This window comes from Pteropus vampyrus, unplaced genomic scaffold (assembly GCF_000151845.1).
Source record: "Pteropus vampyrus isolate Shadow unplaced genomic scaffold, Pvam_2.0 Scaffold383, whole genome shotgun sequence".
Classification (NCBI taxonomy): domain Eukaryota; kingdom Metazoa; phylum Chordata; class Mammalia; order Chiroptera; family Pteropodidae; genus Pteropus; species Pteropus vampyrus.
This window is the reverse complement of record NW_011889164.1, coordinates 1895056-1915195: the sequence shown is the minus strand read 5'-3', so window position 1 is coordinate 1915195 and position 20140 is coordinate 1895056. Positions and strand designations below refer to the sequence as shown.

General features: G+C 34.9%; 1 protein-coding gene across 3 annotated transcripts in view; it reads left to right on the top strand.

Annotated features, from left to right (window-relative positions):
• Window positions 1–20140, top strand: part of FMN2 (formin 2) — a 402924-nt gene that overhangs the window by 91798 nt on the left and 290986 nt on the right. For all 3 annotated transcript variants that reach the window (XM_011380009.2, XM_023523198.1, XM_023523197.1), the window contains exon 3: window positions 17450–17597. In XM_011380009.2, the coding sequence (XP_011378311.1) occupies window positions 17450–17597 (148 nt within the window). The remainder of the gene's footprint in view (window positions 1–17449; window positions 17598–20140) is intronic.

Sequence of the window (20140 nt, the reverse complement as noted above, 5' to 3'; positions counted from 1 at the left end):
TAATAATAATAATAAATTTTAAAAAGTGTGAGTGCAAATCAAAAAAAATTGATAAACAATTCATAATTTTTAGTCTATAAAAGGACTCCTTAACTACACTATAAAAAAGCTGGCCATTTTGATACTAGTACATCAAATCTCATCAAATGCCATTTTTAAAAAGTGGCTAAAACTTTGGATTTTTATAAATGTGTATCACGGAAAAGAGGACTTTGCAGAAAGCAACATTCAGCTGGCTTTGAGGCCTTTGTTTAAATTGCAAATCAGTCACTGCTTCTTAAATTCCATTTTAGGATACTTCAAATTTATTAATTACCTAAAAATTTATCGATTATTGATTTATTGGAGACATAGGTCTCTACAGAGGAGTGTCTTTTTAATTCATCCCTGTTGCTCATGCTGTATTTCAAAGGAAGTGCTAGGGAGGTAAATCTGGGTTAGGAAACTGGTTCCAGTAATAGCGGTAGAGGCAGTACTATTAGGTTGAAGGCTCTGAAATAGAGACTGTGAACTTACTTCAAAGGAGGGCAGTAATTAAAACACTTTAAACAGCTGCATTAGAGCAGGCTACAGCTGGCAGCCTGAAGATATCCTGGTTGGCTATGGGATGGTAAGAGAACCAATCCACTTTTGTAGTGGGGAGGCCTCATGCAAAATAGATAGGTGTGTCAGGAAAGATAAAGCGAAATATTTTGACCAAGGAGATGGAATTTGAACCTCTGTAGGTTAGTAGGGATCGCTGAGGAAGTGTTAGATTTATAGATAAAATTGTTAATCATCCGAGTAATAATGCATAAGAAAGAAGAGAAGGAAGAAAAAAATAAGATCTAGAAACAAAAGCTGTATTTTGGTACTTGAGAAGGCTTTTGAAAGCTTTAGAAAGAGTGGCAGGACAATAGAATTTAAAATTTTTTGGTTCATTTTTTCTTTATTCATTTATTCTGTTTTTAAGCATTTGTCCACTTTTACTGAGAAGTAATTGACATACCTCACTGTGTATGTGTAAGGTGTATGGCATAATGGTTTGGTTTACATTATATCATAAAGTGATTAACAATAGGTTTAGTTAACATTCATCTCTTATAGTGATACAATAAAAAAAGAAAGAAATTTATATTTGTGATGAGAACTCTTACATTTACTCTTCATCGTATTGGGTAAAATCTAGAAAAAAGAAAATTAAACTTTTTTTGGTGATAGAAGGTGTATAACTATGTATGGACTTCATAAAACTATATTTTCAACTAACCTTACATTGTTTACTATGACAAATTATTGTTTCCCATACAATGCTGTACTTTATAAAGCAAACACTTTATAGGGTGATTATCTCTTGAAGTGTGGAATGACAGGTAACTTTAACTATGGCATTTCCCAGTACCTTCGTTATAAAGTACTGGCTCACAATTACTGCTGAGAACTGAAGTACGTGTGTGGTGGTGAGGAATCTGTGGCAGTGGGTGACTTCATGAAAATGGTCCTTTCTCAGTCATCATTGCATTAGTTTAATACTTTCCTTAATATGAATGATGGACTGTACTGCTGTACTATATGATTTATTTTTACTTTTTTCAGAATAAGTATTGTAATAGAATAGTCCCTTTCATGTCTGGGCTATCTGAAGGTGAAATTAGCAAATGGTTATAAAATTAACTGTTATTAATAACTGTAGTTGGTACCATTTATTGAACATTTACTAGAGCCTGAGACACTGTGATTTGCAAAGATTATCTCATCTTCATTTTACAGAGGGAAAATTAAGGTTCAGGGAGGTTAAATAACATGTTTAAAACTAAGAGTAGGAAAAAGGGTTTAAATTAATTTTTTGAACTACAGAAGTATCCTCAAGATACTTCCACAAGTATCCTCAAGATCCTCAAGATATTTCCACAAGATATTTCCACAAGATCCTACCTCTTCTATTTATTTCTTTCAGGTGGATAATGCTAGAAGATGTGTTAAATATCTAAGCTAGCCATTGGCTTAGATTTAAAAAAATGTTTTTTTTCAAGGTGCCAGCATATAAGCTCTGTATTACAGGAAAGCTTGTATGCTTAGTTGGATGTAGGAAAATCTTGCTTTTGTTTTCTAAATTTGCTGTGACCTTGTGTAAGTCAGCTGACCTCCCAGTGTATGATGTTCAGAGCGTTATTGATATTACATAATGTGTTCTTTCTAATGCCACAAGCGAAATTGTTTAGACATGTTTACCCCCTAATGTACGATTAGGAAAGAGACATTTAGATTTGTATGATATTCTTTTTCTTCATGGAACAATTCTGATGTCAAGTTGAACAGACATGAATTTCTAAATATAGGTCAAGTACTTTTAAAAATCACATAACTGCATTTCCTTCCCCACGTCCAAATTTGATCCACTTACTGAGAGGTTCTCCCACGGTCCCAGCTGTCTCTCTAGTCAGAGGATTTCATGTGACGAGTGAACTAATGTAGTTTTCCTACATTCTCTTGAAATCTCTAGCTGAGAAAACAATAAGCTGAATATTTCTAATTTAAGTATTTTAATTCAGATATAACATCTCTTAAGAATTGAGCTAATTAATATCATTTTTATGTTTAATATTATATTTATTATTTTTTCTTTGGAATTTTAATTCCTATTCTCTTCCTCATGTGGATACCCCAAATCGTCCAGCCAAACACTTTGTTAGTGGTGCCTCATAAAGAGAACTCATTAGATATTTTCTTTCCAACTGATTTCTTAAATATTTGGATTAACAGTATTTATAGTATGCTCAATCACATCCTCCATAAAGATAATCAGAAATAGAAGTTACACTATTTCCAGTTCCCAATTTTTAGTTTCTGTGGGAGTAGCTAAAGTGCTACACAATATTTATATACAAGCGAAATGGTTTGATAAAAGTCATTGTAAAAATTGTTTCCCCTATAACCTGACTGCTTTAAAAAATAATAATAATTCTGAGCTTGTATTGTGCTGCTGATGGTAGAATATTCTTGGATATAATAGAGTCAGAGACTCACAAGAAATTTTGAGAAGTTGGCCTGTTTGCTCTAATACAAACTTACAAAGAGAACCTTTTCATGTGGTTTTCTAAGTGTACCCTATGAAATCACTCTTTCAGCTGTCTTCCGTCTGATATACTGGAGCATAAAATGAGATGCTATTGCCTCATTACAAATGAAAGTATCATATTAGTGTTTTCTGGATGACCTCTAGACATTTGGAAGATAGTCTCTATTTTTGTGGTTTCAAAATTATTTTTTTCTCTGCCCTTGTTTTTAACTCCTTTGGCTTCTCAATTGGACAGAGTAGCGCCACTCCTGACAAAGCTGAGCCATCATATCTCTTGTTTCTGGTTAAGGAGTTCAGAACGGTATGCCTCACCCTTCCGAGGCAGGTACCACTTTGCTCACCTTACCTGAGAAGGGAGGCTAGTGGGAGAAACTAACAGGGTCTTCCCAGTGAAATGCGCTGTGTTGCAAACCACGGCCAAGACAGAGAGCCCCTGCCCCCACACCATCATTACAGGCTGGAGTGGGGGGAACGCCGTTCTGCTTAGGGACAGCTTTGTCATTTACTGTTTGTGGTTCTAGTTACAAATACTACATGGTCACTGAGAGGGTTTGAAAATTTATAAAAGTTCAAGGTTATAGCAATATGGATGTTTTTACTTTCTCTTGCACCCTTACAAAAATTTCAAACCCTCTCAATAAACAAGAATTATTTACATACATCTTTGTACATATATGCATAGTTCTCTTTTAATATTAAGTTTGGGTGCCTCATTTAAAACTTTTCGTCATTAATAAAAAACAAACTTGTTAATAAAACAAAGAAAACCCTAGGCTGAGGTGGCATCATTGGCAAAGTCCACCAAACTTTTTAAAGAAGAAATATTAGCAGCCCTACATGGGCTCTTTCAAAAAACAGAGACGAGAACACTATATTTTATGATGCTGAAATTTCCCTGATACCAGAACTAGATGAAATAATTAGAAAACTACAGATAGTATCCCTGATGAAATATATAGGACATTCCTTAAACAACATATTAACAGATTTACTCCACCAGTATCAAAACAGGAATGAAAGGTTGGCTTAATATTTGAAGATTAAAGCATAAAAGAGAAAATTATATGATTATCTCAGTAGATGCAGAGAAAACCTTTGACAAAATTCAGTGCCCACTCATAATAAAAACTTTCTGCGATCGTTAGTCTGCATATTGGCTCCTGCACATGCAGGGCAAAGCGACACTGAAGAAAGAGGCAGACCGCTCCAGAATGGTGGTTAGTGATTTTAATAAGCAAGGGAACTTACTTACAAAGCTTGTCTTGGGCAACAGAAGGATGAGTAGCAGATCTCCCCTGCCAGCCAAATCTTAAAAGTTCATATAGAGGCTTTAACTGGATTTAGTCATGTGTACCATTTAGATGGTCTCAGCAGCACCTTACTTTCTCAAGACTTCGCCCTTGAGAGAAAGGCATAAGGATAGATGTGCAGATGTAGAGATCAATGGAACAGAATAGAGAGTCTCTAGAAATACACCCACATGTATTTGGTCAGTTTTTTATCATATATGCCAAGGCTATTCTACGTTTTTTCTTAAAGCTTTTATAGTGGGCAATACAGCTCTTATATATAGAAAAGTACAGAAGTATAGGTCAATGATCTATTACAGATTGATCACCTTTGTAACTGTTGCTTAAGAAATGGAACATTGATAACATCTTAGAAAATTCTGCTCATCCCCACTCCTTGCTGACAAAGATAATTAATGTCCTGACATTATGGTAATCGCAACTGACTTTTCTTTATTTCTTTACTATGTTAAACTCTGTAATTCCACCTGCTTCTGGAACTTTGATATAAATATTTCATGTGTGCATTCTTCTGTCTGCTGCTTTTGTGCCCATGTAAGTTTGTGCGAAGTTGCAGCTTGCTTTTATTTTTGTATAGTTTTCCTTCGATCAAAGAGTTCATATTTTATCTAGCTGTGCTGCTGTTTATGAGCATATCCATTTTCTCTTTTAAGCTATTGCAAATAATACTGTTATGGATGTTTGAACATTTGTGTGAAAGAACATGTACGCACATTTCTATTAGGTATATACCTAGGAATAGAATTCCTGGGCCATAGGGTATGCACATATTAAGCTTTATGATATATGGCTAAATGCTTTTTCAAAGTGATTTTACAAATTTACAATTCCATCAGCAGTATATGAGAATTTCTGTTGCTCTGCATTCTTGGCAACTTTGATATTGTCACTCTTTTACTATTATTGCTATTTTTTTTGTTGTTATTTAACCATTCCAGTTGATGTGTAATGTTATGTCATTGTTTTTAATTTACCTTTCTCTCATTATTAATTTTGATAACTTTTTCATATGTTTATTTGTATATCCTCCTTGGAAGTGTCTTGCTCATTTTTCTATGAGTTAATTGTATTTTTCTTAGTGACTGTCGCAACTATTAAAGATTTCTTTGTCAGTTAAGCTTTGACTTCCTTCAGATATCTTTTGATAATTACTTTTAACATATTCCAAATTATCAGTCATTTTCTCTGTAGCTAGTGTATTGGATGTCCTGTTTAAGAAGTCTGCCTGTTCCATAAGCAACAGGATATTGTCCTATATTATCATCCAGAGCTGTGTGGTTTCTTCTTTTCTATTTAGATCTATAATCATCCTAGGAAGAAGTTCAGTGTTTATGAGAGAGAGGTCATATTTTGTTATCTCTCTCCAAAGGTAAGAGTCTTCATACGTGGATCTCTGTTCCATTGTGTGTCTGTGTATCGTACACAAATTAGAGTGCTTAATCACTGTTGCGTTGTGTTAAGTCTTAATATCTGGGATAGTAAGTCTTTTTAAAAATTTTTTTTAAAGATTATCTTGCCCATTTTCGGCCCTTTCAATATAAACTTTCTAATCAATTTGCCATATCCAACTAAAACGCACACTTGGGATATTGATTATAATTACATTAATGATTGGTTTGGAGAAAAGTGGAATAACTTGAGACTTCAAATCTACCAATGTGATCAATCTGTTCATATGTATTTAAGTTATTTTTATTTTCTCTCATTGACGTTTCACAGGTTTGTGCCTAGAGGCCATGCACATTTTTATTCAGCGTTTTCTTAGGTATTTGATTTTTTAGTGCTACTTTAAAAGTATTTTTAAAATTGAGTTATATTTGGCATACGGCATTGTGTAAATTTAAGGCGTACAACATATTGATTTGATACATTTATAATGTGGTATGATTGCATATATTTGTACTAGCTGAAACCTCTATTACATCACATAATTATCATTTCTCCTGGTGGCGGGAAAATTAAAATCTAGCCCCTTATCAAGTTTACTACTTCTCATAGTTTGCAGGTATGTACCTTAAACCGCATGTCCTTTTTTCTCCCACCCTCCAGCCCTTGTGTAACCAGCATCTCATCCTGTTCTTTCAAGTTTGGCTTTTAAAGATTGCACATATAAGTAATATCACATGGTGTTTGTCTTTCTCTGTCTTAGCATAATGTCCTCAAGGTCCATCCATGTTGTATCAAATTACAGGGTTTTCTGTTTCCTCATGGCTGAATAATATTCCGTGTGTGTGTGTGTGTGTGTGTGTGTGTGTGTGTGTGTGTGTGTGTGTGCGCGCGCGCGAGAGAGAGAGAGAGAGAGAGAGACATCTGTATCCATTCATCTGTTGACAGATGCTTAGGTTGTTTCTGTGTCTTGGCTATTGTGAATAATGATATAATAACTATGAGAGAGCATATATCTCTTTGATATCCTGTTTTCATTTCCTTTGGACATATACCCAGTAGATGGATTATTGGATAACATCATGGTTCTGTTTTTAAATTGACTGAACCAGTTTACATCCCACCAACAGTGCACAAGAGTTCCCCTTTCTTCACATCCTCCCCAACACTTGTTTACTTGACAGGTGTGCAGTGGTACCACACTCTGGTTTTGATTTGCATTTCCCTGATGATTAGTGATGTCAAACATCTTTTCATGGAGCTGGTGGCCATCTGTATGCCTTCTTTGGAAAAATTTCTATTTAGTTTCTCTGCCCATTTTTTACTTTTTTTTTTGGTTACTGTGTTGTATGAGTTAAATTTTAGATGGTAATTCCTCTCTGATACATGGTTTACAAAAATTTTCTCCTATTTCGTAGGCTGCCTTCTCATTTTGTTGATTGTTTCTTTTGCTGTGCACAAGCTGTTATGTTTGACGCTGTACCACTTGCTGATTTATTTCTTCTGTTTGTGCTTTTGGTGCCTTGTCCAAAAAATCATTGCCAAGACCTATATCTAGGAAATTCTTCCTATGTTTTCTTCTAGGAGTTGTATGGTTTCAGGTCTTACATTTAAGTCTTGGAGTTAATATTTGTGAATGGTGTAAGATAGGGATTCAGTTTAATTTTTCTGCCTGTGGTTATCTAGTTTTCCTAGCGCCATTTGTTGAAGAGACCATCCTCTTAACACATTGGATGTCCCTAGCTGCCTTCTCACACATTAGTATATGTAGGGTTTAATTCTGGGCTCTCTATTCTGTTTCATCGGTGTTTGTATCTATTTTTATATCAGTATCATAAAAGTATTATTTTTAAACATCTTTATAAGTTTACTTTGTGTTTGCCAATGGAGAATACAATTGATTTTTCTATATTGATTTTGTATTTGGCAACCATGCAAAATTTATTATTTCTAGTAATTTATCTGTATTTTTATAAAGACCATGTCATGATGAATAATGGCAGTTTTATTTCTTTAGGCCTCTTATTTGTCTTTTTTTTTTTTTTTAACAATTTCTAGACTGGATGAGAATAATTGTTAAATAGAAGACAGAGTGACGGGCGTAGCATTGTTCTCTTATCCCCAAACTGAAAAGGACAAACCATCAATGTTTCATCATTTTAAATTGCTCTTTATCAGAGTAAGCAAGTTTTTTTCTATTCTTAGGTTTCTGAGAGTTTGTGTCACGAACGGGAGATATATTTTATCAAATGTTTTTCTGATTATCTCTACAAAGAATACTTTTTTCCTCTTTTATTCCGTTTATATGTAATATTGCATGGATTTAATTTTAACTATTAAGTCTACTTTATTTTCCTGGAATCAACCAAATTTGGTTGTGCTATATCCATTTTTTAATGTACTGCTGAATTCACTTCGCTAGTATTATGTTTTAGATTTTTTCCATCTATGTTCAGGAAGGTTTTTGGCTTGTAATTTTCTTTTCTGACAATGTCTTGTTTGGATTTTCGTACCTCTGTTATGCTGATTTAATAAAATAAGTTGGGGAGATATTCCCTCTTTTTCTATTCTTTAGAATTATTTTTTAAAAGTGGTGTCATTTCTTCCTGAAAGGTTTGGGCAGAATTTGTCCATCTAGCAATGTGAGTCTGAAGTGATTTTGTGATACAGTTATGAAGTTTTTAAATTTCAGTTATTCATACTTTTCATTTTTATTTGCCAATTTTGGTAAGTTACATTTTTAAAAAGAATTTATTCATTTCAGCTAATTCTAAAACATGTTTGATATGAAGTTATTTTAATATATTACTATTTTCTAATGTCTGTAGTATCTGTATAATGTCTTCTTTTTCATTTGTGACATTGGTTAATTGTATCTCTATTTGATTCTATTTGTTAGAGAGTTTCTATTTTATTAGCTTTTTTTAGAAGAATTCCTTTGAAATTATTTTATTAGTAGTTTTATCTATTTCCTTCTCACTTCTTTGGACTAAATTGCTGGAGAATTTTCTCTCCTAAATTACTGAGATGGATATTTAACTTATGGATTTTTTCAGCCTTATTTTCTTTTTAATATATACATTTAAATCTAAAATTTATATCCCGGTAGTTATGGTATATAACATTTTCATTACCATTCATTTAAAAAAAGATTTTTTAATTTTGATTCTGACAGAGAATTGTATTCCTTAATTTTCAACCATATGGAGATTTTCTTTTTTATTGTCGATTTCTAATTTAATTGTATTTTGTTAAGAGAATATATTCATCATTTCCTTATATTGCTATTTGTTGAGATCACTCTACCACCCAATAAGTGCTCGCTTTTCATAAATGTGCTTTTTGTGCTTGAAAAGAACATTTTAGGTTAAATGTTCTAAGTCCATTAGGTAAATTTGCTGATTATGTTGTTCAGAACTTTCATATCTTTGCTGACCTTCTTTTCATCTTAACAGTTCTCAGGAAAGTTATCTCCACCACCTTTGTGACTATGTCCCTTTCTCCTTGTAGCTCTGCCAATTTTTGCTGCATGTACTTTGAGGCCATATTATTAAGTTATACATTTTAGAATTATTTATTTTTCTTATGAGTTAAATTTTTCGATAATACATTGTCTTATTTATTCCTTCAGATGCTTTTTTTGCATTAAAGCTTTCTGATTTGACATTAAGAAAGCTATATTTGCTTTATTTCATTAACATTAACACGCTACGTCTTTTCCCTTTCTAATAATCTTAATCTCATATATATATGTGTGTGTATATATATACATATACATATATATGTGTGTGTGTGTGTACATATATATATATATATATATATATATATATAGTTATATCTCTTATAAAGAGCATATACTTGGAGTTAATGTTTTATCCAGTCCAACATTCTTTTGTTTTTTATTGAACTATTACTGTCAATTTACATTTAATATAATTGTTAAAATGTTTGAATCTAAACTGTTGTTTTATTATGTGTCTCCTACTTGTTTTATCTGTTCTATATTACTTTTTCGTTTGTTTCTTTTGGATTCATTAAGCATCTTTTTTACTACTTTATTTTTCCTCCTGGTTGTTTGAAGATTATGTACTCTTACCATTTTTCTGGTGACTATCTTTAAAAACAACACAAATCTTTGCTTTATTTTAGTACTTTTACCTGTTTCCAGACAAATTAAACAACCATAAAATTATTTCACTTAATTTATTCCACCTTCATTTCATGTTGTCATTTTATTTTATTTTATTGAATTTGTTGGAGCGACATTGGTTAATAAATTATATAGATTTCAACGTACAATTCAATAATACGTCATCTATATATTACATTTTGTGTTCACCACCCAAAGTCAAATCTCTTTCCATTACCACACATTTGACCCCCTTTATCCTTCTCTACCTGCCCCCGCTTTCATTTTAATTCTCTCTCTCTATTAAACCGCATACAACTTTGATATTATTGTTTATATGCTCAGTCTTTATTTAATCTTTTTTCCTTCTCTTTCTTTCTTCCTATGTCTCTGGGCTTCTATTTGGAATTATTTTCTTTCTGCCTGAGAGCTCCTTTTTTATTTCTCAGTGCAGGTCTACTAGTTGACAAATTCTTTAGGATTTTTTTTTTCTTAAAATAGGGTTCTTTCATTTTTCTTCTTGGAAGATATTTCTATAGGAGCCTAGTTGGCTGTTTCAGGATTTAGAAAGATCACTCGTCTATCTTCTAGCCTCCGATATTAATGACTTCTTTAAAAAATAGTATATTATTGCTTCTTTGAAGGCAATTAATTTTTTGTGGCTACTTTTAAGGTTTTATTTTTAACTCACTTTTTTTTTGTTGTTGTTGTCAAAAGTTTTATTATATGCACCTATTTGTGGGTTTCTATATAGTTTTTCTTCTAGGTTTCATAGGTCTTCTGAAATCGCTGGTTTGCTGCCTTCTCTCATTTTACATTATCAGCTGTGACCTCTCTTCAAATGATGCTTCTCTGTTATTGTCTTCTTTTTCTTCTGGGACTCCGATTATATATAGGTTATAGTTTCTCACTTTATGTTTTATTCTCTTGAATTATTTTCTGCACTTTGACTCTGTGTGCTTTATTCTAGATTTACGCTATTAATCTCCTATTAAATACATTTATTGAGTATTTTAAATTTGGTTAGTTATCAGTTCTAGAACTTGTCAGTTGGTTTATTGTTTACAGTTTAGCATTGACATTATATTATTTTTTGAACATATTAAATACAGTTATTTAAAAACATGCCAAATAATATCAATATCTGAAGCCCTCGTGTGTTTTCCCTATTGTCTACCTTTCTGTTGATTTTCTTATTATTTTCAATTTGTGTCTCCATGTTTCTAGTTATTTTTTACCCTATGATGTGCAGATTCTACAAGTGAATTGACAATCTTTTTCTAGATAGAATTTGTTTGCTTTTGCCAAGGACCTGGGGCACTAAGATTGAATTATATTCAGGGATTTAGATAATTTTAAGTTGACTTTCAGCCCCAAGAACACCTGGCAACTTCTAATTTACCTTTATTCCCGGTGTGAGTGTCTTTTAGATCTTAATCCAAAGCAAGGGGTATCACTAGATCCAACCTGCTTTGGAGGGCACAATCCTCTATTCCTTTTCCCCTGATAAAGTGCCCTCAGACTCATGGGAATACTAGGAGGAACAAAGAAAAGTGACCCATCAGCCTCTACTTCCCAGGTGTGTGTTCTTCATTGGGTCCTGCCTTGCTAATCCCGTCTTAATTTACACTTTAATACTCTTCTTCCCTTTGCCTTTACTATAAGTATTACCATTTTTCTAGTCCCCAGCAGAAGAGTTGGTTCCAATGATCTTTTCTGTCATTACCATGTGTATTATTTTTACAATGTGCAAAGGATTTACAGCAAGTTACTTTCACGTTTCAACATATTAGGAACAAAATTTCATAGGGCATTTGTGATGTGATCTTAATGGCTCTTGGATATTTGTGCATAACATTTTTGCATATCAATAATTTATTTTCACCTTAGGGAAAACTTACATAAGTAGAATTGCTGGTTCCAAAGAGATCATTTTTTAAAATTCTTTTGATATTCAATTCTCCTCCAGAAAATTTGCACCGATTTGCAATCTCACTGATAGTAATATTAGTGCTTCTTTTGAACATAGCTAAGAAAACACCTCTTTATCTGGTATCCTGAAACATTTTCAAAGACCTCATCTCTTCTTTGGATTCAGTTTTCCTGATGTTACTTTTATTATTCTTTTATATTTGTCATTTTTATATACTGTACTCTTCCAGGTTTATAACTTTTTGCCACTTTTACCATTGACATTCAATATTATACTAGTTTCCAGTGTACAAAACAGTGATTAGACTTTTATATACCTTACGAAGTGATCACCCCTGCAAGTCTAATACCCATCTGACACCATACATAGTTATCATAATATTATTGACTATATTCCCTATGCTGTACTTTATATCCCGTAACTGTTTTTTATAACTGACAATTTGTACTTCATAATCCTTTCACCTTTTCACCCTTTCCCCCAATGTCCCTTCCATCTGAGGTTTATAATTTATTTAAATGTGAACCAGAGATACTTTGGGCAATTGCATTCATGTGTTCTGCTTAGAACTAATTAAATGGCTGTAGTATAGTGTTGTGTCAAGATTATGGCAAAAATATAAATGATAAATGTGAAGGTGATGCAATGAATTAAAATTATATTTTTTATAAAAGCCGTGTACTATGATTACTGCTATAAAAAACATTCAAACAAAGATCAGGAAATAATATATCCAGTGGATGCTTTTGTGTATGGTACTGATTAGTTATTGTTTTCCTTATGTCCTGTACCTCAAGGAAGTTCAATAGGGTTGTGCTATTGTATTTTTATAATTAAATGATCAATGCAAATTAAAATATTGTGAGAACAATTCAGTCTACTATCAGTACCTTTTATCTAGCCAGTCATCTTATAAAACTTTCAAATGAGTTAAAATGGATAAATAAATGGATCTTCGATTATTTGCCTAATACTAATAATGTGTTTATTGCTACCTTACTGCAAAAAGTGTTTATAATGATGTGTAAGAAAAGTAAGATACCATGAGATAAAAATAGCTATCCATGAAAAAAAAAAAAAAGACTAAAGAAAAGGAAACAATACTGAAGTGGAACATGAAATGCAGCTAATCAAAAATGTATATTCTGGAACCTTAAAACATGTGGCAGGTGGACCACATACTTATTTTAGATTTTCAAATAGCCAAAACAAAAAGCAAATCTGATCAATACAATGGTACATAAGATTTAAAAAAAAATGCACACATAAATTCAAAATACCATTCAACTGTTTAATTATTCAGGTGAAGCTGTAGAGTTCTAAAAATCAGAACTATATCTTTAAAATCCTCCTACCAAAAATATTGTGATATGAGATGGACATTTTCAGCCATTTTCTTCCAGTGGACCTCGTAGTGTTTCTTTGAGTGTCACATCCGAGCACAATTCAACGGAAGCAAGTCTTGAGGCCAGTATGAGCAGGTGTAGGAAAAAGAGCTCTCTGCTGGCAGCAATAGATTTTATCTATGCATTCTAGGTGTAGATTTTAGAGTATATGTAAAAAAGTGGATGAACTGCTTCCTTTTAGGCATTGTTTTTTACATTTTTCCCCTCAAGGAAACTTTTGATATTTGGTGGAAGTCTGTACTTCCTGGAATATCTGGGTTACAGTTACTGTATTTTACCACTCAAATATGGATCCACTGGCCTTGATAGACACTTGAGTTGGGGCCGTGCTGAGAGCTTATTAGGAAGTGGGGAACCCATACCAAGATTTATTCTCACCTATGGATGGACATCCCATCTCCATTCACTGATGAGTCATAAGAATACCAATGAGAAGGGCAACAGTTTTCTCAGAATGATTTTGATTCTATTTTAATATGCAGACTGATGGGCGATGAAATGTTCTTACAAATAGCACTATCAGAAAAATGTTAGCCTGAGATATTTTAAGGTGATAATCAAACTCTCATCTTGGTTATAAAAATCACAATGAAGTGCTCTTAGAACATCTAACTTTGAACATTATCATTTTCTAGTGGGCCTTCTAAAATAATATATTTGTAGATTGTAGCAGTGAGTTATTTGGGGATTATTGTTTATAATCCAGTTATACAGATGGGGAACTATGTGCTAAAAGTAACATTTTCATTTTTTTTTCCTTTTTTTTTTTTTTTTAAGATAGTAGTCCCATGGTATATTTATGCCACTTTTAGGTTGTGATTTTAAATCTTATTCTATGCCTTTGTTAGAAAGCCTGTATGTGTTTTCTTTAATAGGAAGAAATAATCTAGTTCAACAAAGTCAAAACAGATCTTAAGAATTAAAGGAGTGGAGTAGTACCATGTGGGAAGCACAGCCTTGTTTTAACCCAAATGCAAAACTGTGATTTGATTTGTTAAAAGACAACTTTTATTAATCTTGACCCTTGTAGTTCCTTATGACCGTGCGTCTATTATATATACATAACAATATCCTGGGGAAAGCCAGGATGTGGGATATGGTTACTGGTAGCAAGGAGCTTATATACACCACTTGGGAAAATAGCAGATGTATTTCTGAAATGTCAGGTGGAAATACATCAGAGGAAAAGACATTCATGGTTAGTTGAGGAATAGCCACAGGACAATCGTTAATTGAATGCGAAACTTAGTGACAATCTACACAAATGCCAAGAAAATTCTGGAGAATAAAGTTTTGTTCAACTAGCTTCTCATCAGACATCAGAGATTTAATGCTGGTTCTGTAGCGATACTAATGTGTACATATGACAATTCCGAATTCCTCTAAAAAGGATTTTTTTAAATATAAGCAATAATATGTGATTATTCTAATCAAACAGGTATAAAAAATCGAAACAAGTGGTATACATGCTGTGTTATTTTTGAATAACACCAAGTAGGTTTTGTAGCTCTTTTCACATTGTATTGGCTCTTGCCTCATGCCAGCCCTATGAAAAAAGACAAGGGCTGATGTTCTTCCTGGTTTACTGATGAGAATACTGAGTCTCCATACAAGATGTGTTTAGCGTGCAGCACCGGTTATATCCTAGGAGTTTTGTTTACTCCATATTTTTCTTTGTACCGTATAATTGCCAATAGGTTTAGATATACCAGATAAGTTGATAACTTTGTTTATATAATGCCCAGAAAGTACCCTTTTCATACTTTGTTAAGCAAATGAAGAAAATGAGTGTACCAGCTATGGCTACTGCTCGTGTTGACAAACCATCTATTTTCTTATATCTTTTTTATCTGACAAATGTGTTCATTCAGTAGACATTAAGTGGCTTTAAGTGGCCTTCTTAACCTTGTCAATTGCTAGGGGAGATTTACAGGACCTGTGCACACACACACTTGACGTGCTGAAGGAGTTTCAGTTGATTTGAGGAAAGACGATATACATTGAGGAAAGCGTTAAATCGCCATTTCAGATGTTATACCATTGTCAAAACAAGGGATGGTAGACATGCTGTGTCAGTGTTCTGATTCCAAAGTGGTCCAGGCAAGGTGAGGCTCCAATTGGACTTTTACTAATTGATGAGATTTCATGCATGGGGAGCATTAGGAAGGGCATTCTCGTAGAGTGGAGCTCGATTTAGGACATGTAGAAAGGTGAATTTGTCAGGGTGGATGGGAGAAATATAGAAACACTTAAATGATACTCAGATTGAAGAGTTGGCCTTTGTTTTTAGGCATAACGAGCCATGAAAGAAATCTGTGTTTTGCTTAGTTTCTGCTGGTGGAACCACGAGAAGGAGATGTTTTGTGATTACCATCACAGCTCTGTATCACGATCCAGGGGTGCAGCTGGAAGGCTGATTGAACTTTCGTTTGTTTATCTGTGATTTTATAATGTGCTTTTATTATCCTTTGTATTTCGGCAAATGATGAAATCCTAAGTGAAATCCTTATCCCCCTGGCTCCGGATGCCACCTCTATTATGTGGAGCAAACCAAGTCTGAAGCTTCCTGGGTTTGTTCCTGGGACCGTGAAGCTCTCTGGCAAGAGTCCCTTATCAGGGAACATAGAGCTCGCTACCCCGGCAGGCGCTTGATTACACCATATGTGAAAGTTTCATGGGATACAGACACAAAGGATGGAGCAAGATTCTGTGTCCAATAGTTGGCAACAGGCAAGGACACATTTTCCTAAACCACTGTCTCAGTGCAGCTCTGTTAGGGCATCAAGCCTCAATACCATCCCTTGCCCTAGTCTTACCTCGTTCTCGTAAGTATGAGGCTATTCTCTGATGTTTTGCTAATTCACATATATTGAATTCCTTCAGTTTCATCAATGAGAGTTCATTTCTAACATCATGTTAATTAAACAAACCACTAATTTCACCAATAAAAAGCTATTTCTGCTCTTCAGTATTCTAAATAGCAAAGGGTCTGATGTTCATCAGGATATGAATAGTTGAAAGAGCTATGAATAATTTGAGGTAGAGTAAGATAGTAAGAGATTCGAAATGTTTGGCCAGGTCTTAAATATGACCCTTTCTGATACAATACTAGCTGACCCCAGGAATGTTAATTCTCAAGGCCAGTGGCTGTCCCTAAAGGGAAAGCTTAAATTAACTGTTGTATCCATTTTATCTTACTGTTGGTGCTGAAGAATATTTTATGAATGCCTTGATTGATTAACTTACAGACACAGTGATGCCTGTTCATTGGTAAACTCAGTTTCCTTTATAATCTAGACACAGTGATTATAGTATATTTTTTTGTTTGCCCTTCACTGCTACTATACTCTCTTTGCTTTACTTTATGTTCATCCAAAGGTTTAGAGAAATAAATATACCTGTAAGTAAGGAAAATATCACAAAGAAAACCTAAGGTGTGCATATATCGAGAGCATACATCTTAAAAGTTTAAACATGTTACTGTGAAATCCTAATGAGCATGTCCAAGGTGTTTATAGGCTTCAAAATGGGCTTCTTTTGGTTGAGATTTCTTTCCGCTTTTCTCCTTATCACTAGGTGTAGTTATGAGGCTTCTCATTCTGCCCGAGTTTTATGGGTCTGCAGCTAGGCAGAGCTCTCTTTGCCAGAAAATCCCTGTCCAGTCCTTTCATTCTTGGCAGGCTCATTTACTTTTTTATGGTTTCTCTGCCAAATAGTTCCCAACCTGGACCTAACATAAGTCGTTTTTCCTGGGTCTCTGCCGTTAAAGGCAAGGGAGCTATTCTGTCTTATGTTGGCCAAGTACAGCCTGTCCTTTGACTTTGCCTCAAGTGTTTAAAGAGATTTTCAAGGGACCTCATATTTAAATGTATTAAAGATGCTGGTTCAGGGAGTTCTATTAAGTGTCTAGATTTTCTGATTTTATAATCCCCTGCAGGCCTTCATGGCATCTCTATTGTCGAGGAAACTTAGATTTTACTATAGAAAATAAGTTAAGACAAGTATGGTTAAAAAATGAAATGATTGTGTGAAAGAATGTTTATGTTATGAATCTACATTGAATAGGATAAAATGCTGTTTTAATATTTTACATATATGCAAATATATATATATATATATACATACCCCACATGGATATTTTTGTTAGAAATGATGTTACAATATATCAGTGAATAAGACTTCATTTCTTCATGATTGAAGTAATAGTTTAATTTTTTTTTTAAATAGCACGATCAGCTTTATACCTGGGCTGCAGTTAGTCAACCCACACACTCACTGGATTACAAAGAAGGGCAGTTTCCCAGGCGAGTCTCATCGGTTTGGCCATCATCTAATTCTCCTGATGAAGAACACAGGGCCAAGGATGCTGAGACAGGTAGGCCCCCGGGAACAGTGAGTGTTCTGAAAGCATGTAACATAAAGTATCTGTGCTGTGCTTACTGGGTAGTGAGTTTGCATTTCTCTTCAAGGCATTTCTTAGAGTGTAATCTATAGCTAACAGGTAAAAATCACTGGAAGGCTTGTTAAATTGAAAATTCTTTTGTGCCACTGTTAATGCTACTGAGTTGGAATTTTGGGGAATGAGATGCTGGAGTTGTCCGATTATTGTTATGTATACAAAGTTTGATAACCACTGCTTCAGGCGTCCAGCTGTAGCGGCCGCCTGAGTCTGAAGCACCATATCTTGTGTGGGCGAAGGGAGCTAGCTCCAAAGGGCAATTTCTTGTCTACTGCCTTTCTTCCCTTACTGCTTTCTTTGTGCTTTCTTAATCCTTTTCTTTACTTTCGGAGGTAAGGGGGAGAGGCGAGATAGAGATATATATTTTGCTAAATCTCAAATTTAAGTAATCTTTAATAATTTTATAGTGTTCAGATGTAATATTTATTTTTCTTTAAAACTTTTTATTTTCTCTTTGTGCCTTTTGTTGTCTTAAAATAGTTTGTGTTTTTGGCTGGGAAGATAGTATGAGATTAACATCAGCTTCACACAGAGCCCAAAGCTAGGAAAGCACTATATAATTGTTATATAAAATTAAAAATCATATTTGGGTAAAACTGTTTTATTGGATACGGTTGATTTATTCCTTATTTTTTTTCCATTTTAGCATAATCAATTCCTAATATCTTCCTGGTAGACCGAACAGGAGTATTGACTTCTGATCTATAATGCAGAGTAAATAAAAGGGCATTATTACTATTCAGAAATGTCTCACCGAATTCTTCTAAATGGTGGCATGGGTGTTAGAGTTAAGAATTTTGATCTTGTTTTCCTCCCATTGATTTATATAGAGAAAGATAGTCATAAACTTAATTTGGACTTGTGATAAAATAGTGTAAGATAAGGGGATGGAGCTTGCAAGGTTCCAGTCAAGATTGTGGAGTAGGTAAACACTGTGCTTGCCTCCTCTCATAACCAAATTAAAATTACAACTAAATTAAAGAGCAAAAAACCTGGAGAACCATATGAAGACTAGCTGAACAGAAGTCCTGCAACTAAGGATATAAAGAAGCAATGTAGAGACTGTGAAGAGAGGTGGAGATGTGAAACATGCTGGCCCCACACACACATGTGATGGTTTAGCATCAAGAGGGATACTCAGCTGCAGAGGTCCCTTTGGACGAGTGAGGGGTCCCAGCCCACACCAAGCTCCCTAGCACAGAGCAACAGTGCCAAGAAGAGGAGCCCCTACAACATCTGACTATGAAAACTGCTGGGGATTCCGTCTGTTAGGGTGAGACAGAAGGCTGCTAGAAATGCAGGTGGTCTCTTAAAGGGCCCATGCACAGACTCTTTCTCTCAGGCGCTCGCCTTGGGCTCCAGTAGAGGGACAGTGGCTCGTGAGGTGCCATAGACATAAGGGAAAGATTCAGATGTGTGGCTTAAAGGTGAAGGCTAGAAGAACAGCCTCCATTGTCCCTGCATTGAACCTTCTTCCTGTGCGGCCGGTGAGTGGCTGCCATTTTCCTGTGTTGAACACTTCCCCCATGTGGCCAAATCTGAATGTTCATTGGCCTTCTGAACACAACTTGGTGACTTCCTGAGATCCCAACTCACCCAAGTCACATGCCACCCAAAACTTTTTCAGCAGCTGAGCCTTATAGGCAGCTGGCAGGTGGTGGCAGGCTTCAGTGTGCCCTGGGCCTTTTGTTGAGATGCCCCGGGTCTGGTACTGGTGGCAGCCTGCCCCTGGTTGCAGCGTGGCCTCTCCCATTTGCCTCTATGTCTAGCAAAGTAAGCCAACAATTGTGGATCACTTTATAGCTCCTACTGGATAGCCCCAGGCTAATCAATGACAGTGGTTGAACTTGGCTTGCCTGGGAGCCTCTCCCAAGGGGCACCTGGTGGCCAGCTTCAGACCATATAAGAGTACCATGCAATTAGTCACACAAGTATCACACCCAAAGAGTGATCTCAGTAGGCACCAGAGCCCACTGGGACAAATCTTGCTCTGTGGAGTCATCCTCCACACAGCAAGTCATAAGCTATGGTCATGGCCAGTCCTCATGGTCAGCCAGCCTGTGAGTCGATCTCACCTACTCAAGTGCCTACAGCAGTCAAGGCTCAATTACAAAAGGATGGCACACACAATTGACACAAGGAACACTGCCGGAACACTGGCTTAGGTGACCAGGGACACTGTGCCACTGGGCCCCACAAAACATGTACTACTTAAGGCCACCCTATCAAGATTGAGAGACAGAGCAGATCTACCTAATACATAGAAACAAACATTGGGAAGCAGCCTAAATGAGAGGACAAAGAAACATGTCTCAAATGAAAGAACAGGAAAAAACTCTGGAAAAAGAACTAAATGAAATGGAGTCAAGCAATCTACTGGATACAGAGTTCAAAAGACTGGTTATAAAGATGCTCAAGGAACTAGGTGAGAACTTCAACAAAGAGAGAATATGTATTAA